At 38.9% G+C, this 25,424-nt stretch overlaps 1 protein-coding gene across 5 annotated transcripts in view; it reads right to left on the reverse strand.

Moving 5' to 3' along the window:
- SLC12A1 (solute carrier family 12 member 1) overlaps positions 1-25,424 on the reverse strand; it is an 88,041-nt gene that overhangs the window by 7,402 nt on the left and 55,215 nt on the right. For all 5 annotated transcript variants that reach the window (XM_027554077.1, XM_027554078.1, XM_027554079.1 and 2 more), the window contains 6 exons: positions 22,843-22,949; positions 18,676-18,758; positions 8,692-8,835; positions 5,768-5,899; positions 5,429-5,540; positions 3,206-3,292 (listed from right to left, as the gene is read on the reverse strand). In XM_027554077.1, coding sequence (XP_027409878.1) covers positions 3,206-3,292; positions 5,429-5,540; positions 5,768-5,899; positions 8,692-8,835; positions 18,676-18,758; positions 22,843-22,949 — 665 coding nt within the window. The remainder of the gene's footprint in view (positions 1-3,205; positions 3,293-5,428; positions 5,541-5,767; positions 5,900-8,691; positions 8,836-18,675; positions 18,759-22,842; positions 22,950-25,424) is intronic.

A 25,424-nucleotide genomic window follows, 5' to 3' on the forward strand; every position in this document is an offset into this window, starting at 1 on the left:
TCCTCCCTTTCACCCTTACTCTACTGTATTTATAGATAACGTTTCTATGATAGAATGTTTCCATCAAGATTTACTCATGTTTTATGAGTAGTTGAAAGCTCTATTAAAAGCAGCTGAAGGACATTTAACATTAGCCTCCAACATGGAAATCATTGATGGTGAACTATTGCTAACATTGTGTGAAAATGAGTGATCAAGGAAGAACAGCAATCAGGAGATGGTTGTTAATGGTAGACCAGGGCTGTCTAGCCATAAGGCCCCTGTGAAAGCTGAAGTTGAGCCAGTGTTGTAAGGTTTGGGCCCTGGGCCTGGGGTTGCATCAGGCCACTGAAGAGTTCTGTTTCTCTTATTAAACCACTCCGAGGATTTGCCTTTTAAAAATTATCACAAAGATTCCAGGTGTGGTCAAGTGTGAAAGTGTTAGTCACTCAGTCATGTCCGATTCTTTGCAACGCCATCAACTGTACTTGCCAGGCTCCTCTGGCCATGGAGTTCTCCAGGCAAGAATACTGGAGTGGGTATCCATTCCTTTCTCCAGGGGATCTTACCTACCCAGGGGTGGAACCTGCGTCTCCTAAATTGCAGATGGATTCTTTACCATCTGAGTCACCAGGGAAGTGGCCATTTGTGAGATTTACTGAATGACCAGTCTCTGTTCTAAAACTTATCTTCAAATACTGGAAAAGGCATCGCCAGCATCAGACATGTGGCTGTTTTATGAAGTAACATGGCATCAGTTACAGCTGAAACTGAAAAGAGAAGGATGGTACTTCTAGCACACCTCTTCTTGGTCACCTTCTGTCTTCACATCAGGATACATTAACTACAGTTATTCTGCTAAGAATGTTCTTTTTCCTTGCATCTTCCTCAACACCTTGATATATCACAGAGAAAATCTCCAGAACTGTGAAAATGAATTAATTTTTTTTTTCCTGAGAAAGGGAAATAGATCTCTTCATTGTAGGATGCAGAGCATATGTAATCAACACCAAGTCAGAATGGTGTCTAAAGTCAAATTTAGAGACCAGGACAAAAGTACAAATGCCTTGGTCCTTTGTTTCTTATGACCGTGCATAGAGTTTTCTCCTTGAGAAGAGGAAACCATGGAACAAAGGTCAGGGGTACGAAGATGAAGCGCATCTAGGCTGTGATGGACACTCAAAGAAGGAAGAGGCATGGTTAGAGATGCAGCAACATCCTCCGTGATAGAACAGAAAGGATGGGTATACAGGTGACCATGGCTGCTGGGCAGAGACTAGTACAAAACAGAGGGAAGGATACAGGGACTTGGGTAGAAAAAATCATATTGATGGGTAAAGAGGCAAAGGATATAGAAACAAATTAATCAGCAAGCGCAGACAGTCCTTAGCTGCTGCTAAGACAAATACCAGCAAGAAGAATTCAGTTACAAGAAGCAGGTGACTGACTGATCTGTGGCCAGCATTGAGCCAGGGCTTATAGAGAATCCCAGTTCAGTAGGGGACACTGTGACTACACTCTCGTTGTCGTTCAGTTGCTAAGTCACGTCTGATTCTTTGTGACCCCCATGGACTGCAGCACGTCAGGCTTCCCTGTCCTTCATTATCTCCAGAGTTTGCTCAAACTCATGTTGGTGATGCTGTCTAAGCATCTCATCTTCTGTTGCCCGCTTCTCCTCCTCAACTATGCTCTAGACAACAGTAAACGGTCCTGTATTGGCAGAGAGCTGGCAGGCTGTGGTCTGGTGCTAAGTGGCACATACTGGGGAATCATTGTACCTGCTGTGTTATAGAAGAGAATGTGTTTCCTCCAATTAGAGCTATCAGATGAGCCTGTTTGATCACATCCCTGCAAGTGCCAAGGGGCAATGACTTAGGAGTTAAAATTCTTCAAATGAAATGTGCAAGGCTACCAGAGGTTACTGCATGACAACTTAGTTCATATAAAAATCTTAATTCCATTTACCAAGGAGAATGATAAATCTGTTCTTAATTTTTCTTAACTTTATAACTGTAGAAATATAGGAATGAAAGGCATTAGTGGTATTTATGATATAAGGAAATATTACATCATAATAATCCAGGTCAGCCCTGTCAATCCTAGCTTTCTTATTTCAGTTAAGACATTTTGTAAAGCTGTTTTAACTGACGCATAGCCTTAGAGGAATCATGAATACCCTCAAATGACATGAGGTTCAAGGTTGCCATTTTGTCAATAAGAATGCATCTTAAATCTGGATAATTTTCAGTTAGTTACTAAGTTCATCTGGGATAACAGTGAATCAGAAGAAGGATAGAGCAAGAAGGTTTGAGGAATGTGGAGTTGCAACTCATCAAGAACTACAGGAGGAAGGAGAAATGGTGATCAACAGGAATGAGAAGAGGTCTGAGTCTAGCAAGGACCTATGCCATACTGAGACCTTTGTATCTCCTGTTTCCATCCTTGGGGAACCATGCCACACCAAATCAAATGTACTAAACTGCATACAGATGCAACACTAAACATGATTTTGAACTGTAAACAATTGAAAATATTTTATAATTGTGAAGTCATTGCTCTAAATATTTTAATTTATGATCTGTTGTAATTTCCAGACAATCTTCTTATACCTCTGGGAACTCCTGTGAAGATCTAACCTACAAATTGTTTTCAAATACCATGGACTTCACAAATTTAAAAATTAATGAGGTTAAAGTGATGCTGTTTTGAAGGCATTTAAACAATTATTTCAATTTTTTTTTTCATTTTAAAATTTTGGAACCAATACCTTTCCTTGCCAGGCTTCAGATAGTTTTAGAAATCCCCTTTGGAAAAAAAAAAAAAAAAGAAATCCCCTTTGGGGGCTCTCATAGGCTTCCCATTCAGAATGCCCCACCAGTAACTTTAAATAATGTAAACTTACCCTGACTGCTCAGGTCAGAATTTTCTGAGCCTATGCTTCCTGCTACTGTTACCACCATAGAAAGCATAACGCGAAAGGCAATTCTAAAATGCTAACTAAACGATGTTTCCACAGTTGTTCTTCTCAAGCTCATCTTCACCTTAAAAACTTTTCCTTCCGTTAGAACCTGATAGCTCTGTGTCATGATTATTTAAAATCCCCTTTTATGTCATCCTATCAGGAAGTCACAGCAGTAAACCTGTAACATTTTAACCTTCTAATAATCAACACAAAAGAGGGGAGAGTTTACCATGGATAAACTGCATCTGGTTAAATATTCCATACCTTTCTTTGTTTGGCTTAACGTTGATGTCACCAATGACATGGATGTCTGCAAATTTTATCCTAAATTTGCTCAGAAGGGAAGCCATTCTGAAAATACAAGACAGAAATGCCTCATCATTGAATATTTAACTATTTTCAATCAAAGAGTTTCGTGTTTAAGACATCAAAAGCAATCATGTCTTATTTCAGCTTAGCTTTTGGACAAAGGCTTTGGTTAGTATTTGATTTCCACTGTAGCACTTGATGAATATGGATAAATGTGGACCAGATTATTCTACCAAAGGCAAAGAGAAATTTCTGTAGGTGAAGTCACTGGAAACAGCAAACCCAGCTCTGCATTCATGTTTCAGGGAAAAGGTTGTGGCACTGTCCACTCTTCCTTATCATTTGGGAAAAAGAGAACAAGTCTCAATACTTATTGATGATTGCTGATAATGTTTATAGAGTTACTGACAATCTACTGACAAACCAATAATTATTATATATTATATCATTGTAGATTAAAAGTTTTTCCCGCTAGCAACTGAACATTTTGATATAATTTCAAAGTTACAAAACATTATAAGAATAGTGTAAAGAAAGCTCAGATTCACCAGTTGTTTATGTTTTGCCCCATTTGATTTGTCATTCTCTTTTTCTCTGTCTATATCTCTCTATATTGTTTTTGCTTGCTGGCTTTCTACGTCCTACTTATCTGCCATTTTAAAGTAAGTTACACGTATCAGTCCCCTTTACCTCTAAGTACTTCAGTGAATATTTCCTAAGAGCAAGGACATTCATTCTCTTTTATAAACAGAGTACAGTTTCTGAAATCAAGAAATTTAACATGGATGCCCTGCTACTATCTTATCCACCAACCTTTTTCAAATTTCATCACTTGTCTCAATAAGGTACAGAGGCTTTAAGAAAATATAAATTATTGTAGACCTCATGATAGTTTCCATTTTACTATAATTTTCTTCAAGAGGAATTAGATATATATAATAACTTTCTAAGAAGGGGGAGACAATGTGAAAAAATGACTAAGAGCTGAAGAATTGATTCTTTTAAACTGTGGTATTGAAGAAGACTCTTGAGAGTCCCTTGGACTGCAAGGAGATCCAACCAGTTCATTAAAGGAGATCAGTCCTGGGTGTTCTTTGGAAGGACTGATGCTAAAGCTGAAACCCCAATACTTTGGGCACCTGATGTGAAGAGCTGACTCATTGGAAAAGACCCTGATGCCGGGACAGATTAAAGGCAGGAGGAGAAGGGGACGGCAGAGGATGAGATGGTTGGATGGCATCACTCACTTGATGGGCATGAGTTTGAGCAAGCTTTGGGAGTTGGTGTTGGACAGGGAAGCCTAGCCCATGGGGTCGCAGAGTCGGACACGACTGAGCGACTGAACTGAACTGAACTGAAGAGCCAGTCATTATTTTGTGATTTCTGGAAGTAGCCATTCCAGGAAGGGCTAGGACTTAGGCATGCCATGAGGGACTACGGGCTGCCAAAAGTCATTCTCTGGATTTCCTCCAGAGATCTTTGGATGCACCACACTCTTGGCATGCTTGTTGCTCTCACAACTAGAGATCAACTCTCCATGACTAAATAAATAAGAAAGGAACAGACTTAGCACCATGGGACTTGGCTTATTTATTTATTTTAATCAGAAGAGTTACCAACAGTCACCCATTTAAACACTTTCAAACTACAAGTGAGAAACTTGGGGAGGACCCAGACAGGTACAGTAACTGTTGCAAAGCCCTGCGTCTTGTCAGTGGCAGAGCTGGGGCTTGCACAGGGTGCCATCTCTGTTCTCTTCTAAGTGTGCGAGGCTAGAGGGACTGCCTCGAATTAACAGGTTTGACTCTCCCAGAAGAAACTGGACAGAATTTGGACACAGATGCCTTCAGGCTCTTCCTTTCTTGGATGCATTTACTAGTCAGAAGAAAATAAACATTATACAAGATAATGATGCTCTCACTGAAGACTTGAGAAGGGCTTTCATGCCAAATGCTTGTTGAAAGCATTTGTGGAAGGGGATAGAAGGACTTGAAGACAATGATTAGAAAAATTACGCAGATAATTTATTGACAGAAGCCAAGCAAGCCTAAGGCCTAGCGTGGTGACTTTTTGTCTTTAAATTTATTGTGCCTCAAAGACACTTAAAGTTTTTTTAAAATTAAAGCATTCAAGCAACAAACATCAAAAACGCTTCAACACAAGTGATAAATTACTTACGCAATTTTTTCTTCTTCAATGCGATTGATCTTCCCTCCAACATAGATTCTTAATTTACAGTCTTTCCATTTTTTTCTGAGAGTCAAGATATAGGGGATAAGGAGTATTAACCCTGAAAAAATTATGACAGAAAGGATGAGCATATCCAATTGAAAGGAAATGAATAGCTTTATATCTGTATTCATTCCCACACTCATAGCTCCTAAATAATTTAAATCTTTAGAGAACACAGAAATGTTATTCTTTAACTGATACCGTTTTCATATACCTTCCCATGCAGTTTGTTAAATTTATCAACAAGAAATTCTGCTCTCTAGTGTATATTCTGGAATTTTTTACCTCCATCATCAAACAACCACCAAACATCAATTGTGCCTTTTCCCTGCTTCTTTTTAAATTGGGTGCTGGCCTCCACCAGTTTCTGGTTGAACTCCCCAACGTGCATTGACTGGATTGTGTTAATGCTGCTATCTGTAACGAAAGAGAAAGTAGTACATCCATTTGTCTTTTGAGGAAAGAAACAAAATAACTTGCCAATAAATCTATTCAGGAAAATAGAAGAAGGATCATGACTTTGTGTTTTTTATACTTATGGGAAAATAGTGAGCCCTATTCTCCATAAAAGAAAAGATAAAGGTCAAATCCCACAGTAATTTAGATCACCTTCCATAGTTCAGAGAAATTTGATATTGATCTTACGATTACAGTTTTTATTATAGAGTAGTGAATTTTTTCAGATCCTTAGTAATCTGTCTCAGTGCTGAATTATTATTTAGACATGTAGCAATGCTAAATTATCTGATACAAAACCCCAAATATCCTCATTTTCCTAAATTTCATATATAACTCAGGTTACAATATCAGATGTACTTAAAAGTATTAATAGAACATGTAGTTATTGGTTTTCTAGAGATAACCAAAGAATCAGAAGTATTCCTTCGCTAGACAATATGTTCATTTGAGCACAATTTTGGTACGAATTCCAGAAATGTCTGGATTATAAAGGTTGCTAGGGACCTTGAGCATCTCAACTTCTCCATGACCCTTTGGTCCTAACATGGACCTGGCTTACTCTTCTGCTTTCTTTTCCTGGTATCTTGTGAGTCTAAGGTAAAGCCACTTGAGCTATTTGAATCTCTGTGAATGAGATGAAAAAGCCAGGAAATATGGATTAAAATTACCTCTTCTTGAGTTACAGTTAAGGGTGTACATAAAGTACTTAAAAATATTTTAATGCTATTTCCACCCTAACATGGACACAGTGAAAGTGTACCAGGGAAGTAGGGCAGTGTTTACCAGAACCCTCATTCCTATTCGCCAGTAGGTGTTTCTTTGCTACACCCTATGTATTATTTCTCATTTCCACATCTTTGAAAGTTGTGACTTCATTGCTCTATTTCAAAGCGGTAGTGTCAGCATCGTGCTTAGAGCAGAGCTGACAGCCTCGTTAGAGCTTCCTCTCTGATCTAAGAGGGTCTCAGGATGCTTTGTTCTGTCTTTTGCTGTTTCCAAGGTGGAGCTGGTCAGTTCTGAAGCAATTATCTCATATTGTTTCTATCTCAGGACTGCTAAAGGAGGAAGTAAATATCTTTACCAAGTGGACCAAACTCTGCCCCTACTTACAAGCAGATCAGAGCATCCAGAGGACTCCTGTATGAGTGCCTGGAGGCCGAGCTGGTCCTGATCTAGAACTCCAAAGAGTCCTCAACTGACAAAAGCCCAGAGCAGTAAAGGGGCCTACTATCAGAGCTGTGCTTGAAAATTTAGGCATTGAAACAAAACATAATTTTGCTTTTCTGAACAATGAGACGTGTTGACTTTCAGAGATGTATGTTTTTGCTAAAAGTATTGTCATGCAGAAACGGGGTTCCAAAATAAATAAGTTCCACTTTCACTAATAAGGACCTTATTACTTCTCTCCTCCCCAACAGCTAGAGAAGAGTATGGGCTATGACTTCTACATTTTCCATTGCTTCTCAGGTTGTACTGTTGCACAGAGCAGATTCAATGGGTAGTTAATTCTTCTCATGACTACATCAAACAATTGAAAAGGAAAGATGATAGTAGTTAGCATCCGGAGGGTCTCATTCTAATATTTATACCTGGAAAGACTTGATGTACCTCCAACTTAAGATTCAAACACATCATTTTTCTAGAAAATGTCATTTTAAGGAAGGTAATACCTAGTAGGTTCTCCCCTAGGCAATCAAATATTTCTGGCACCCAAGGGTACCTCTAAGTATTTGAAGGGGAGAAATGTTTGGTTTTCTCATAATGCTATGTAGATATACAAAAATGTTGTATTACAGGTTAAATTTGGTCCTTGGGTCATAGTAGGAAAATAAGAAAACTGAACCAAACCTCTTTCAGAGTAAAGAGATGGCCTCTTTGAAAGATTGGGTCCTATCAACCTAGACCAGAAGCCTGCTAAGTCTCAATTTGGATCTTGCTACTTGACTTGGAGACCTTGCCAAAGAAGTAATATTTCCTGGGCTTTACACCAGTGAAGGACTTCATGAACTACAGGACTATTTGTGCGTGAAAGAAATGAACCTTAACATTCTAATTTTCTACCAGCAGAGGTCGCTATGGACCTCATGAAAAAACTGTTTCTGCAAAGAGAGCAATTTTCAAAAAAAAAATCAGTCATTTGAATCACCTATTTATAAAACTTATAACAAGATCTCATTCTGTGGTCCTCCATTCCTGGGATGTACACTGAACATTCAGAGATAAGTGTACCATCTAGCCAAAATCTGCAGGTAATTAGTGTCTATGAAGTTCCAAGTCCAGCATTCTGGCTTGTGATAAAGATGGTTTTGAAATTAGAATTCTACCTGGATCCCTTTCTTGCCTGTACCAGTCGACTTTCAGTCTCCTGAAATGTCTGCAAGGTGTGTGTGTGTATAGATAAACCAGTTTCGGTATTAGGTCATGAACTTCTATCCCCTTTACATCTTAACTTAGAACTTTTTTTTTTTTTGCTTCTTATGGCATTCAATCTGCTTACCCACTATATATCTTAGAAACTAAATATTATTTTAAAACAGAGAGTTTTTACGGTAAGATGTTACAAAGGGGTGAATGTTGTTAATAAGTGACAATAGCTTCTACCTTTTAGCCATACTGTCTTCTCTAAGGAAATGTCTTTTAGTCCTTACCTACACACAATGCCTCCAGTATCTTAGATATTGACTACTGACCCCTGAAGATTCATTTTGGCTCATTTTGTAACTTTTCTTGTAAATCTTAAAAGCACTTACCTTTCTTAGGAGTTGGCTTAGTAATGTTCAGCTTGCCAGCTTTTTTAAACAAGCCTCGGATGCCTCCATTTCCTTCTTCACTTTCATTGTCTTTGATGGTGGCTTCCAAAGCCAGCCGCTCCTGTTCTAATTTCTCTAATTCCTCTGATGAAAGAAGACAAAAATCACTTACTTAACTCAGGACAACAAAGTTTCCAGAAACGGTCTTACTAATGATTTCAATATTGAAAATGGTGTGACTATGCAATTAAATGATTATTTATGCATAATATGATTTTTCTGAATGGTTTTTTAGAAGTAACACGTATCAATAAATTGTATTCAGAAAGTAACAACTAGCTCAGAAAACTGGCTCTGTTAAGTTATAATACATGAGGACACAGTTTTTTATTTGTGAGGGCAAAGGAGGAGGATTATTTAATGCCATCTTTATTTACTACTGGCAAAACAAGATACCAGATCCACTGTATGTAAGATCTTGTACACTGAAAGCTACTGATTTACTGATCTGAGCTACCAGATATTTTACAACTAGGAGTAACAAAATTACAGAAGTATGCTGGGTGTATATCAGACACACAACAGTGCCTCCTGAATTGAAACATGAAACTAGAGAATAAGAATTAAAGAAAGAGAACCAGATCTGATAATAAACTTACAGTGAAAAATATTTACCACCACCAAGTCTTTCCAATAAGTAAAATACTTTCTAGAGTGAGTGACCAAAGCAAAAGAAATAAAAGCTGACATTTCTGTGCGCCTGTCAAAGTCCACATTACTAAAAAGGGCCTCATGACACTTGAGTCTGCAATAAGAGTCAAGCTGTATAAAATGTCCTGTCCAGGATTTAGACCCGTTCTCTAAGCTTTGATGTTGGGTCTGGATGCCTTTTATCTTTCTTGGATTCTGATGGTGACAGAAAGTTCTTAGCTGCTAGGTAATGCACTGCATCCCTTGCTGGCCTCAACCCGCATGGATCAGGGCAGTCATATGACTGTGTTAAAGACTGATGGACATTCTTGCTTACAGTGGTAAGGTGAGAGTCTTGTCAGATCCCTTCATCTTCTTGCCTGCTGAGAACAGAACCTTAGAAAATGAGCTAGGTTTGGAGGAAGAGTAGAAAACCTAGATTCAGTGTTACAAAACACTAGAAGGGCTTCTGTAAATGTCAACCCTTGGAGCCCATTGCCTTTTCTTTCTGGGAAGTGAAGCTATACAAACTCTAGATTTATCAATTATGTACTAACTAAATCTGTCAGGACAGTCACATCCCTAGACGGTGCTGTTATTCAGCTACACAGAATTGTCTGGCCCCTTTCCAGGTCCCTGCGATTAATCTTTTGCCAGTGGCATGAGATTTAAGGTCAAATCATCCATGTGATTTCCCCAAAGCTTCAAAGGTTCTCAAGATCAGCAGCTATAGAAAATCTAAGAAATAAGATGAATGGCATTAAAGCTTAGACAAGAGTTGCTTACGCCTGACTTTCGAAAGGTGAACACACGCTGTGTTGCACTGGGGTCCTAACCAATTACAGCTCTGCTGCTGGCTTCATGTGACATTGGGCAAGTCACTTACTTTTCCTACGCCTCTGATTTCCTATCTGTGAAATGGAAAATCATAACCCCTCGCCTTTCCCACTCCCTAGCTTTGCAAAAAGAATAAGCAACAAGCCCTGCATGGTGCTTTGTTGCTCCTCAGAGAACAAAGCAATGAGTACATTTCTATAGGCAGTGGATTTATGCAACTTCTAGAAATGGGCTTAGGCATGCAAAGCATATCAAGGACTTTGAGAAGCCTGGGAGTTATTTTAGAAGTTAATTATTATTGTACTTTCTTCGGGTGCCAGGGTCTATGCTGCATATTATTCATTCCCAAACAACTCTGAGATAGCTACTATTATTATCCTCATTTTGTAGGTGCAGAAACTGAGGCTCAGAAAGTTTAGGTAATTTGTCTGATGTCACCCAGCAAATCACAGGGTTCCAGTGCAAAGGAGTCTGCTGCTGCTGCTAAGTTGCTTCAGTCACGTCTTACTCTGTGCGACCCCGTAGATGGCAGCCCACCAGGCTCCCCCATCCCTGGGATTCTCTAGGCAAGAACACTGGAGTGGGTTGCCATTTCCTTCTCCAATGCATGAAAGTGAAAAGTGAAAGTGAAGTCGCTCAGTCGTGTCCAACTTGTAGCGACCCCATGGACTGCAGCCTACCAGGCTCCTCCATCCCTGGGATTTTCCAGGCAAGAGTACTGGAGTGGGGTGCCATTGTCTTCTCCGCAAAGGAGTCTGCTTGACTCCAAATTCTGCATGCTATGCAATGTGAAGACCTTCTGCTGTTGGCTTCTTGCTATTATTTCAGAGTTGTTTTATTAACCTCCAACTCTTTATCCTTAGATGAACCTAAACACTCAGGTACATGGTGTAATGCCAAGCTAATTCCCCAAAACTCTGGTCTCCTCCAAATTGCCATTTTAAATAGAAGACCCTAAGGATACAGGTACATATGGCAGGCTGCCCCAGAGCAGCAGCTTCACTGTCCTGGGTGATGGGCCCCCAACTGTCGCCCACTCTGTGGGGTATGGCAAGGGGTCGGCTGTAGGGTAACCTATTCTTTGCAGTCATCTGGAAGGCAAGTATTTGCTGAGCTCCTCTAGGGGCAACTGCAAAGTTTGCACTGGAGAGAGGATTCTTTTCCTTTTCTTTTCTTGGCAGGCTCCAGCATACCCTGTGATTAGCCACTAGTTGCCATGTTTTTTTGTCCTCTAATTTGGACAAAGGAAGGGAAAAATAAATTCTCCTTTGTAAAGGGTTCGGCTGGCTAAGTGAACCGGGAGCTGCTCCAATAATGTGCTCGGAAAGTATGTGCAAAGCCCATCCTGGACAGAGCAAACTGCAAAATCCCAGGCCTGCGAGACAAAACCAGACTTTGTGTGAGCGAGTCAGATTCAGCAGTTTCCTCAAAGACAACAGAGACAGAGGTTGACAGAATCCATTCTAAAGGCTAAAGTCTGCCTGCTTGGACATCTTGGACTTTCAGATCCACACAGTGGTCACTCAAAGTGATTTTGCAAACTCTTATTAAAGTTAATTCTTAATTATGCACTTTGTAGGTGATCTAAGGCCTCCTTCTGTGCAGTCCCTCCTTTTCTCTTTTCAGTGCTAAGTAGAAGTGACGTTTTGATTATCTTTTCTCCTGCATTATCTATGTGGCCCACCGCTTGCGTCTGTTTGCATGCGAAATCACGAGTAGACTTTGTCAAAACATTTCTTTCAACTGGAGTACTGGCTAGCTGACTTGTAAAAGTGTGCCTTTAATCACCGGAGAGATAAGGCAAGGGAATAGGAGTGGATAGATGTGATGATTGCAATAAGGCTGCCTGAAAATTACTCGTTTCATCACCGCTACCATGACCACCACCACAACCATGACATTGTGATACTCAGGATTCACAGTGCTCTTTCCAATAGTGCCTGATTTCATCCCAGCATGAGTACTAGGATGAAAGCAGAGCTAGTAACATTCTCCCCATTCCCCCCTCCCCCATTTTACTGTGATGGAAACTTGGGTTTAGAGAGTTCAAGTGATTTGATCGAGGTTGCACAGCTGGTGACCCCCGTCTTCTGTTTCCAATTCTAGTGTTCATCCCTCTACTGTCCTTCATCAGTAATCTACTCTGACTTCCAATATCTCCCTGATGAAGCAATACCCAGTCTGCATGTTTTTGAAAAAAAAACCATCCTCAAATTTCTCAGGCAAGAAATTTCTATAACATTTCATATTTTAATAATATTCTTCTTCAAACTTTATTCCACTGACTAAACTATGTGGCATGGAATAGAGTTTTAAGATACATGTCTATTGTAACCCCACTAATTTGTAAACTCCTGGAGGGTAGCTTATGTCAGATTTCATTTCCACCACTTATTGAGAGTTTACTTTGTGTGAAGTACAATGCCAAACACTGTGCAGCCATCATATCCTTTAATCCAAAACAACAAACCTGTGAGGTAGGTATTACAGTTATTCCCATTAGAGTAACTGAATTTGAATCCAGACCTATCTGATTCCAAAGCCTGTGCTTAGGCTTCCCAGACTCCTGCTCAAACATTCTTAGATGTGTTCATGCCTCACTAGTGCCCATCACCGCAATCACTCAAGAATATTTTGCTGAAATAAAAGAACAGGTCAATTCTGTTTCATGTGGTGGAATACATTTGACAAAGTCATCTCTATAAAGGGACAAAAACAAGTGAAGGGCTGTCAGGGGTGGGGTGTGTATAGCGTGTATGCATGGAGGGTGTTGGTATAAAAGACAACGTTTGAAAGGAGGAGAGTTCATGCCTTGTACAGAGTTACAAGAAGAGGGGCTGAGAGCAGCTAACAGTACAGATCAGGCTCCACATGACAGAGGCAGGGCATGTGGGATTAACCCTAAGGATGAGAGATGAGGAAAGGGCTCCCTACCCTGGAACTGGCCACCCCCTGGGCACTGGTACGACTAGGAATCTTGCGTACTAGATAGTTTCATATTATATCATATTTACAAGCCATACTGCTCGGGAGAGAGAGTAAGAGCCTGCATTTCTCTCATGCCAAGATTAAGAGCATCCCTGGGGTTCTAATGATGGGAGAGAAAAGCATAGACTTTCAGGATCTATCCGTTGAGCGAGAGTTTCTGACCAAGGCTTCCTACATACCCCCAAACAGTTCTCACAGGAAGAACAAAGAGTGGAGCCTGAGCTGTAACCTCATGCAAATGCCAAAACCACTTGAACAGTAGTTGGTTTATTTTCAAGTGCTTTATAAATTGATTATATAGTAACCAACTGCAGTGACTATTTTGAAATTCAATTTAGTTGTCAAGATTGCCTCGAATGGTCTATTTCCAGTCTTTTTTTTTTCCCCCTCTTTTAACATGTCTTTTAGAAATAGGCAGGATTCTACAATTGAAATTCAGTCTGAATCTTCAGGATAGAGAGTAGTCAATTACCTGACAACAAAAGAGCGAGCAGGGAAACCCACTGAGGAGTTGCGTACCCTCTGACTTCACAGCATCCTTTTTCTTTATTAATTATTAAATTATGATTCTTTCTTGGTCAATCAACTCAAAGCTGTAAATGCTCACATGAATCAGTGTGCCGTACCCGAGGTGAAGTTTAGCTGAATTGAAGGCAGGAAGCAATCCTGCCGTGGTCGCCTTCCAATCAAGTGATTATTTACTACACTGCCATCTGTCTTTATTTTGCTAAGCCACTCCATCAGACACAGCAGAATCCTCGCGCTCCAAGATGGTCATAAATCGTGCAGTACTTCCACGGAACACTTGACCGCAATATATTGCGAATCACGTCTCATCACCTTATTTCCTACCAGTACAATTTGGACTCTATGTTGTAGTTGGCAACTTGCTAAATACCCCTGGGAAGTGAGCAATATGAAATATTGCATTTTTTTGTGTGTTGTCAGGCAATAAATTAACTTCTTAAGAGAAACTATCAGCCATCAGTATTGGATGAGTTTGCTGCAGTATACCAGTTATAATGCTATGAACATCAATCTTATTTACATAAAAAATTATTCTCCTCACATAAGCCTGTGACACAGTATAGAAATAATTGTCATTAGCTGGTAAATTACCTATAAAGTTGATTTCTATTCACTGCTTTATTAACTACACTATATGAGCACTCTGAATTGCTAATATTTCCTTTAAATTATAATCTGTGATGACACCGTGGTGTCGGTGTTGGAAAAGCTATGATGATAATCATTAACATATTGTAATGCAATACTTAAGATTTATCAGGCTCTTATTAAGCCCTGTATTACAGTATAATACAATGAAATGAAAGCTTATTTCTTCCAATTCAAATCTAATATGAAGGCTGTGGCATAAATTACATAAACTTCAAAACAATGCATAGAAATGTGGGGTGAAGTTAATTTCTATCATTATGCCGCTGTTTTTCTGCAGGTTTATGTATTTGTGTAATGTTGTTTTGGTTTACTCTAGATAATTGGTACTTATAATTATTTTATTAGCATCCTACTGCATTTTTACTTCCTAAGAAGCAAAAATATTTCAAACATCAAAGTTGATATAAATCAGATAATGCCCTTGGGAAATTAAAAGGGGATGCAGTTCACTGCCAGGATTCTTTCAGAAATATACAGAATTTGCTGGCTATATTGCTTTATAGAACTAAATTGACAGGGCATTTTGGCAGATGGAGCAGTGAGGGGTGGGAGCCGCATCACATCTTTTAGCCTGAAGAGATCAACATACAAAGCAAATGTGTAATTTAATACAAATTATAGTTTGCATTCTTATTTTTAGATGGAAAAACAGGACAACTCAAAAGGCAGGAAAATTAAATTAAAATGTAGAAGTTAATAAACCAGGTCTCTTAGTATTAGGTTCTTGTGATTGTCCGCAGCGTCATGTTTATCTTACCATAGTCAAACAGCCCCTACGCTGGGTTTTTTAAGGAACAGATAGAAACGGCTTTGTTCCATTCCTATCTCTCAGATTTCACCACTGCTTCTCGTTACGTAAGTCATTGTCCTCTAGTTCTCTTTTAAAAGGTAGAATAGAGGCTTCAAATAGACACAGGTTTGAATCTTAGTTCTACCAATTACTGGTGCTGTGAATTTAGTTAAGCCTCAGTTTTATTAGCTGTAAAATGGGGACAATGATTGTATTTGCCTGATAGGGGAGTTGAGGTGATAACTGTTGTAATACGTGTGAACATGAAGCATAACACATGGCACATAGTAAGTGCTCGGAAGTGTAGCTATTATTGCTATTAATGCATTACATTCTATTAGGAAGGAATATGAATTAATCATGACTACCACATAGAATTAGTATATCTGACCTGAGGATGTAAAAGGTCCATGAAAAAGAAAAGGCTGAAGGCATGAAAGATAACCTTAACACAACAATTTTACATAGAATGGATTCTACTCTGAGTTTTAAAGTTCTTCATGCAGAATTATAGAGTATACATATCAGATAGTGATTCTCCATCTTATAAAAATGCTTGATTTCTAATTTCTTCTTCTTTCTCCTGCTCCCTTGCAAAAAAAGAATTGTTACATCATAAAATTCACCTGATTCACTCATGGTCCCTTCTATTAGGATAAGACAGAGGTGAAATGGCCAAAAAAAAAAAAAAAAGACTCTGAACCCATCAGCCACTTGCACTCTCAAATCTCTTGCAGGCTTTTCCTTTCTGTGACCCTACCCAGCAAACCCCGATCCTCTCAACCCCAGAGATCAAATGTCACTAGAGAAAAAGCAGACAACTAGCAAAATTACTCCAGCTTCACGGAGAGAATTGAGAATATTGTGAATGATCTTCCTCAGTTTACCACTCCTGCAAATCCACATAACTCTTCATCAATCCTCACTTCTTTTACTCCAATTTTAGAAGATGAAGCAGTTTTCTTCTGTGTCACGCCAACTCTTCCATCCATGCCCTTCCTTTGATTCTTCCTGCTCCTCCAGGATCTTATTCCATGGCCATCTCTTTCCTACTCTCTAGAACCCATTTCTTTTTTCACCTAGAAACAAACACTTCTCCTATTCTAAGGTCTATATAGACCTCCTCAACCTTATTCTTCTCCTCGGCTCCTAAAGTGGGCCATATCCACATTCTCTGCTTCATCATCTCGCATTCTCTCCCTAACCCACTGCACTCTGGATCCTGTCAACACTGCTCTACAGACATTGTTCTAAGATTGTCTGTGCCATGTCAATTATATTTCCTTTGCAGTTTACTGGTATTTATGCTGATGGTTCACATTTGAGCACTCTGCTCCCATGACTTCCATGACAACACAGACTCCTGGTGCCTTTTTGTCTCTGGCCACTCCTTCCTTGGTCTTCCTTTGGGACCTTTGTCTTGTGCCTTGGGGCTCTCAACTCTTACACACTTTTTGCATTGTATTTTCCGGTGTCACAGTTTCAATTTTCATCTTAATTCTGATGTTCCTTGTGTTCGTTTGGTAGAGCTGCCATGATATATACCATATATATATGGGCAGAACACAACTGAAATTTATTTTCTCACAGTTCTAGAAAATAACACCAAGGTCAAGGTGTTGGCAGGGTTGGTTCATTCTGCGGCCTCTCTCTTTGGTTTGCAGATGGCCATCTTTTCCTTTTGACTTCATGTGATCTTTCCTGTGTGCTTGTCAGTGTCCTAATCTCTTTTCATGAGGACTCCATTCACATGGGATTAGGACCCAACCAGGGACCTCATTTTACCTTACCTATTTGATTAAAGACGCTGTCTCCAAATATAGCCACATTCTGAGGTTAGGACTTACAACATACAAATTCTGGGGGTATATAATTTGACCCAAAACATCTAAATCAACATCTCCATTTCAGATTTGTTCTTTCAGCCTGGGACTATCTAACTGCCTATTGGACATTTCCAGTAGGATTTCCCGTAGGACATCTCTTCATTACACCTACTACTCTTCCTCGTGTGGTTCCCATTTCCACTAATAGTACCACCATTCATTGCCAGCCAAGGAATCAAGGAATCTTTTTCCACTTGTCCCTCTCTCACTCCCACACCTCCTATCAAACCCAAAAGTCTGCTTTTTGTACCTCCGAAGTACACTGTCCTTTTCTCTCCATCCCCTGAGAGAGGCTGCTCTAGTCCAGGCTGTCACCTGCTCTGACTTTGATTATGAAAATCTTTTTGATTTATATTTCTGTCTCTGGTCTAGTCCTCTTCAAGTCCACCCTCCATGTAACTGAAAGAGTAGGAGATCTAAGACTCAAATTTCACCATATTATTCCCTCCCTTCAAATCTCTTCAGCGGTTCCTCATTGTCCATAGAATATGGCCCATGCTTTTTAATATGGCAAATGAGCCTTTTGAAATCAGGATCTTTTATCACCAGCCTTATATTTCACTATGATCTGCTTCAGTAATATGAATGTGCTTTCAGTTGTCCATATTCCTCATTCCTCCATAGTCCCATACCTTTGCTAATGCTCTTCTCTTTGCCAAGAATGCTGTTGTTCAAATTCTCGTTGTTCTCTCTCCAACCATTGCCAAGTTAGCTCCTACTTGGCCAGGAAGGCTTCCTGGAGTTAAGTGCCCCTTTTCCCTTTTCCATAGTACCCTATTAATATACCTATTATCACACTAACAGTGCACCCATTTCCCTTACAAGGCTATGAATCCTTGTCGATACAGACTCTTAGTAGTCTTAGTCTGCCCAGCGCTGCAGTATACACCATACCTGGCACACAAGAGGTTACCCCCAAGTATCCTCCTGTTGTAGTGTCATCTTGTCAGTGGACTCCATTGTGAAGTTCAGCTAAAGAGTGAGTCAAGGGTCAGGGCCCTATCCTAGTGTTTTACTGACTCTTTAGATGTGTCCTTCACTTTACACACAAGAGGGTATGTTTATACTCTAAGATTTAACAAGGAGTTTCTGGAATCCTCTACAGGGAAAAAGCAGAATCACTAATCTGAATTAGTGTTTCTGTCCCTGACTTAGATTAGTGATTCACAGCATGATACATTCAGGCTCATTTACATATGAGCTACAAACCAGATCATAGACTCTTAAACAAAATACATGGGTTTCCAAGGAAATAATTAGTCTTCATTTTTTGAAACATCTTGCAAAAATTAATTTGGCAGTTTACTTCACCAAAAGTACTTATTTTTAGTGATACTAGGTTTGTGGTTTTGTGATGAGAAGACTGATAACTGCCCTGAATTATTCTATATTTCTGATGAGCCAGACAAACACCGCTTATGTTAACAATGAGAAAAGCACAGGGAAAGGGTACACAGCTCGTGTCAGGGCAAGAACGCTGTCCTGACAAGAGCTCTGTTGTTAGCAGGTTTTGTCTGTGCTGGGCTCTGCACTATCCCCTCGCACCTAGAACGATGCCAGGCGGGAAGGAGGTGCTCAACGAATATCTGCTTGTTGAATAAAGAAAGTACGTACCTTGCACCTGAAGAACCTGGGAGATGTCAAACCCTTGGCTGATTCTGACTATGACAACACCAATCTCAAAATCAAATGCATCGCTGAAAGTGGAAACAAAACGGTTAGCAATTTAAATGACTTACTTAGCCCTCAAGATTTGGACTCATACTAAACTTCTATGGATTTTAATGTAATTAAACTACAAAAATTTACTTTTGAACATAGCCAAGAGTTGATGCTTTTTCTGTTCGTTTGTTTTCCCTTTATGTCTTTTAAAAATGTATTCTGAGGAAAGGTAACTAACTCTTATTCAAACAATACTATCAACTAGAATTTTAAGATTAGAATTTTGATTATTTAAAATATTTCATTCTTTTCTAATGTAAACAAAGCTATCATTGAACAGAAGTTTCAAGGCCACAAAGACCCTTTGAAATTATCAGCCAGACTGCGTACCCATTGAGGGGGAATCCTACAACATTTTTGACAGCAAGTTCCAACTTAAAAATGTCTCCAGTTCCTCTAAGAAACTTTCATTATTGACTTTAGAGAGACCATTTGAAGTAACACCTTTTCAGAGCAACTGTATCCTATTGAAGTTGGCTATTGTATCTTCTCTAAACCCAACCCAATGGAATTAGACTATCTAGAAGGGAAAGAAACACTAGCTCTTTTATCTCCATCCTAATAAAATACTTTTTCCCTCCCCTTAAATATCGAGCAGACCAGCTGGTACTTTGAGTTCATTTGAAATATTCTCCTTGGGAGTTCCTTTGTTTAATCTTTTATGGATCTGAAAGCCAAAGAGACTTTTCATTTGGTCACCCTTTCCCAGAAACTATGGAGATATGCAAAAAAAAGTCTCTTGCCAAAGTAAACCTGAATTTTCAAATAGTAATACAAATAAGTTCAGTATAGTAAGAATATCCATTCAGAATTTGAACCATAAGTGAACTTCACTTAAAATAATAGATCCATTCTAGCAAAATTTCCACAAAGTAATATCCTGATAAATCCTGTTTCTAAGTGTCCTTGATTATAAAAAGTGGACAGTGTGTTCCACAAAAGGTATCTGAATTCTGTGTTAGGCAAAATTATCCAGGACCAGGATACTAGTATAATGACAAAGGTCCTTAAAAGTAAAATTTGGAAGCAGAGGATAAGGTCAGAGCAATGTCGTGGGAGAAGGACTTGACCCATCAAAAGCTGTAAAGATGGAGACAGAGGCTATGAGCAGTGGGAAGCCTCTAGAACCTAGAAAAGGCAAGGCTAGGAATTCTGTCCTAGAACCTCCAGAAGGGAAAACAGCCCAGGGAGTTGGTATAAGACTGTTTTTGTTTTAATCGAAGGATAGTTGATTTACAATGTTGTGTTAGTTTTCAGTGTATAGCAAAGTGATTCAGTTATATATTGATATTCTTTTCCATTAGAGATCCAACCAGTCCATTCTAAAGGAGATCAGTCCTGGGTGTTCATTGGAGGGACTGATGTTGAAGCTGAAACTCCAATACTTGGCCACCTGATGTGGAGAGCTAAGTCATTTGAAAAGACCCTGATGCTAGGAAAGATTGAGGGCAGGAGGAGAAGGGGACAATAGAGGATGAGATGCCTGGATGGCATCACCGACTTGATGGACATGGGTTTGGGTGGACTCTGGGAGTTGGTGATGGACAGGGAGGCCTGGTGTGCTGTGGTTCATGGGGTCGCAAAGAGTTGGACACGACTGAGTGACTGAACCGAACTGTTAGTTTATTACAGGATATTAAATATAGTTTCCTACGCTATACAGTGGGACCATGTTGTTTATTTTATATATAGTAGTTTGTACCTACTAATACCAGACTCCTAATTCATCTCTCCCCTACCTCCTTTTTCTCTGGTAACCTTAAGTTTATTTTCTAAGTCTGTGAGTCTGTCTGTTTTGTAAATATGTCCATTTGTATCATTTTAGATTCCACAAAAAAGTGATATCATATGGTATTTTTCTTTCTCTTTTGGACAGTCAGACTTTTAACCTACACTTTTGTAAGCTAACACATTTGTGTTGTTTTAAGCCACTAACTTTGAGGTAATTTGTTATGACAGCCCATGAAAACGAATACAGAGTCTAATTAAAATTAAATCATACTTATGAATATTATGAAATTTAAAATCTTTTACTCAAACAAAATGGTATCAATAAAATACTATACTACTGTAGTGATACCCCTTTATGTTAATAATAATACTGTGCTCTAAGTCATTAAAAAAACAAAATGAAAAAGTTAGAGAAATACAAAATGGATATCTGACTGTCTTCCTTCTGTATTGACCCCATTTGCTGTGGTAATAAAATCACTTCACTTTATCAAGCCAGCTAAGTTTTATACTAGTACAAATTGATCCACCTTAACACTAACTTTTATTACCAATTATTAATTTGTATAAAAGCCAGGAGTCTCCCCAGCTTAATATTACTGGGTTTGATTATTTTGGTAATTTGAAATTTTAGAATATTTCAGATGGTAGGGGGGGTTGGAAGATGAACTCAGATAATTTTATATATCATTATGGACTCTTTGACTGAAGATTCACATATTTTTTCCTTTTTATTCCACCCCTCTTTGTTCCTAAAGATGAGGATGAAACCTTACTAAAGAATCAGGATAACAGAGTGTGGATCTAGTCCATTTCTAAGAATGTCTGGTCAGCAACTAACTGTGATTTTAAATATATCAAAAAGCTGTTTGCTAAGCCTGGCAAAATTCTGTCCCTGATCACCTGGTTTAGCTCTAACCTACTGACCTTAGAGTACCAGTTGGAGCCAGATAGCAGCACATGGCATCCAGATGTCATATGTTTAGGGAACACAGTTCAGGAGGATGCATTTAATACATGGGTTCCCCACCTTAGGAGGACTGTTAAACGATTGTTTGATCAGTAATGCATATAATTTCAGAAGATGAAAATTATTTTCTTGTATTTCTTTTTAATAGAACTAATATGGGGATATTTTGTTGTGTTCCCTAAATCTCCCCCAAATAATGGTAAATGTGATGCTCATTCTAGGAGAGGCCAGAAGACAGAGCCTGGTATAAGAAGCACTGGGTATATACCTGCTTTGAAGGGGAAAGGAATTTTTTCCTGTGTATTATGGAATCCTAAGTGCAGTCAGACTTCTTGGCATGTTCTCTACCCTGTGGTATGAAATCAGACAGAGGAAATATTCCACTTTCTGAGCTATTGACACAAAAGATGGCATTAGGCCTAGCTAATATCACCCTCCTTGAGACAAAGCTGGTTAAGTATTTTCAAGCCTGGAAGAGAAGCTCAATTTTCTAGAATTGTCACTGAGGACACCCTGAGTTGTTCTGTATGGATAGTATTTGTCTTCTCTTACTTAAAAGAAGGAACCAAGCCAGGTAAAATTTTGGGTATACATGTGCTTTTGAAGGTTGCATAGCATTGTGTTCGTTAGTTTAAACTTTGAACTTGGTTGGTCTTGGGTCAGAATTCTAGGTCTCTTGTAAAACTCGTCATTTTCTGCCTTTTACTTAATTTTTAATGTCTATGTCTCTACTCATAAAATAGAACAGTAATAGTCCTTACTTCAAAGGCTTCTTGTGAGAATTAAGTGGGATAATTCACGTTAAGGACATTAGCCTTGGTGCCAACTAGTCTTTTAAGGATTAGCATTATTATCCCTATCCCACGACTTCTTCCATTTTTAGATATTAGATGTCACGCGCATTTTAAACTCACTTTTTGCCCATAAACTAACCTTTACCTGTCAGAGGCACCTGCCATGTGGATCCTTGTATCACAAAGGGAGAAGTGAGGCTCGAGATAAGATCACTGAGTTGAGCACACCAGCCAACCCAAGATTCCAACTGTTTTGAAAAAGCAATTCCTTCCTTACCTAATTGTCCTCTCCTTTTAGTCCTGTAAATAGGTTTTAAGATTGTAACTCTTTATATTTACCTTTTTCTCTGACACTGAATTTCCGTCCCCCCCCACCCCCCACCTCTGATGACACGATTCCCTCAAGTTTTCATACTGGCAGTGTTTTTCCACTTTGCTAAAGAGTTCAGAGTACCAGGGGAACATCATCTTCTTGGGCAATTTATTCTGTACAACAGAGTCAGTTATGTACTGCCCTGGTTAGTGCTTTACAAACAAGAGCGCGTCTTGAAAGCCATCACTTACTGTATGATTCCCACATAGTTTTCAATCTCTGTCAGGGGAGCCTTCCTCCAGTTTTTTTTATATCCAATCACCAGAGTGTTTGGTTTCATTCTTCCTAAGCCCGAGGCCTAAACAGAGGAGATAAACACATGGGCAATTCTTACCAGACCAGGAAGCTACCTCTGCAAATGAAAAATAATGTCCAAAAGAGCACTGAAGTAATGTTCTGAAGATTAGATTACATTTTAGTGCATGTCCTTCATGCCCGTACCCAAGCATAAAATAGAAAGATTAGTTCTAAATCATCTCAGCCATAAATGGATTTTAGATGACAGAAATGTAGCTTTTCTAAATTAGCAGTCATTTGCATTTCTTCTGATACACTCATTAAAATGGTTCAATAATTTAAAATCAAGTGAGGGCTGGCTTAACTGTTGGCATGCGTGTTGTAACTTAGTGGTTCAAAGCTCATTTCCACCTGCTATATCCATAATGTCATTAGCAATAAAATCCATGTTTGGAAAATTCCTATATAGAAGAATCACTGAAACTTCTACTTACATTTTTTATTGAAGAATAACTGAGCTATGTTTCCAGAATCTAATCCTCTTACATGACGGTATCATTAATAGCCATCTTCCATACCAGAAGTTTCATTCCCCCCATTAGATGACAGGATATGGCTTCCAGTTAATTAAATTTAATCGGGCAATATTGCTGAGCACCTATTCATTGCAAAGTGCTATGTTAGGTGCTGTGAGAGAGCAGGGAGACACAGTCTTTGGCCTGAAGGAGTTTAGAGTAAGATTGAGGTGACAGATACATACACATAATTACATACAAATCATTAATGTGCAAAGGCAGTAAGAAATCACGTGGACGTGTAAGGGAAAATTTCCTGAATGGTTTCTTGGGAGAGCTGACATTTGTTTTGCATCTGGCAGTTTGGTTAGATGTTGCCAAGTGAAAGTAAGGGGAGCAGCGGAAGTGAAGGAAGAATATTCTGGGTCATGGGAATAGTGACACAACTGATAAAAGTGGGACATTGAAGGGACAGCAGCAAGTGAAAAAAAGATAGGCACTGAGAGAGGGTTCCTGGAATAAGCTTTGCCTCCTCCTCATTTCGTGTGTTGTCCTTGGAAATGTACAGGTAGCAGAACAGCTCCTTAGACCTGTCATCTGGCCCTTGGCATGGCAGTATGGAAGTAGTGTTTTCCATGACTATGATTTGAGGACATGGCCATTCATATCATAATTTTTTAGATGCAAAGAAGGTTTTATTCAAAATGGTATAGTTGTCAGTGCTTCCTTTAATACTACGCTGTCCTGCCCTTTTTGACATGACCTTTCTTATTCTGTTTTTCTCTGAAGAAATTCATGTCAAGTTTTTTTTTTGTTTTTTTTTTTTGCAATTTCTTCTGGATTAATAGGTGAATTGTTTTACATGCCAGTGTCTTCCCTCTTCATGTTCTTATTCTGTATTTGTTGTCTCATTCCTAGTTGAGATTCTTATTATTTTACTAACCTTCCATGATAATTTTGTATTAAATGTGTAACCTTCCCAACTCATTTAACCCAAGAGCTACTGAAAAATAACTTGCTACTGAAAGGGAAATCAGCATCTTGCAATGACATCTATTTCCAGTTTATCAAATTAGTAACGTGAAAAGAGGCTCATTGGTATTCAGAAGAAGGTAATAGGTTTTTCAGAAATGGTTTCTGCATATGTACAGCTACTTTGTTCTTTGGGGGTACTAGAGACAGGAATGCAGCAAAAACTCTTATTCTCCAAAATATTACAATTTAATTCATGTGTTTTCTTTCTGGCCTGTAAACCCATCAGTGTTAACTGGATGCAATCCTGAATTTTGACACTCCTGTAGATGGCAATTCTGAAAGCTAAATATATCATTTAGTATATGTACAATCAGGTTTTTCCAACAATATTGAAGTCCAAATTATTAGAAAGCCAAGCCCTGCACTTTCTGAGGTTCTCCTGGATTGTTTTAGAATTCTCTGGCACTTTAAACTTAGAAAATCAGAACTAGGGAAAGATTCTATGTATTATAAAAGGAGAGGAAAGAATAAGGGAGAAAAGATGGAAGAACTGTGAGCTTTAGTGTTAAACCACAGAGATTATTACATTTTATTTAACATTCTGGAAATAATTAAGGAGGAGAGGGAGATTTTATGCCCAGATCACCAGACATTTATTTAGTCCAGTCTTGCAGCTGCTCTCACACTATTTGCAAAAGAAAAAAGTAAAAGAATGCCTGACTTGAGCCTCGCTATATGCAGTATGAGATGTAAAAATAGTTTGAAGTTTTAATAGGATCTTGAATGTCGTCAACTATCAGAACAAATTTGCATTTCAATAAGTATGAGACAGAATATATGCTGTTGGCCAAAGGCAACCTCATTTTCCATTTCCAGTGTATCACTCATAGTTCACTGTAATAGAACCTCTCTGCTTCTGTTTTAGCTCTGCCTATCCCCAGGAATTCAAAATGAATTCCTTAACCATCTGTATTGATCTCTGATGCTCATCTGCCTAACTGGACAGTTCCATTTGGGAGCTTCATTACCACGGAGTGCTAATTGTC

The sequence above is a fragment of the Bos indicus x Bos taurus genome, chromosome 10, assembly GCF_003369695.1.
Source record: "Bos indicus x Bos taurus breed Angus x Brahman F1 hybrid chromosome 10, Bos_hybrid_MaternalHap_v2.0, whole genome shotgun sequence".
Taxonomy (NCBI): domain Eukaryota; kingdom Metazoa; phylum Chordata; class Mammalia; order Artiodactyla; family Bovidae; genus Bos; species Bos indicus x Bos taurus.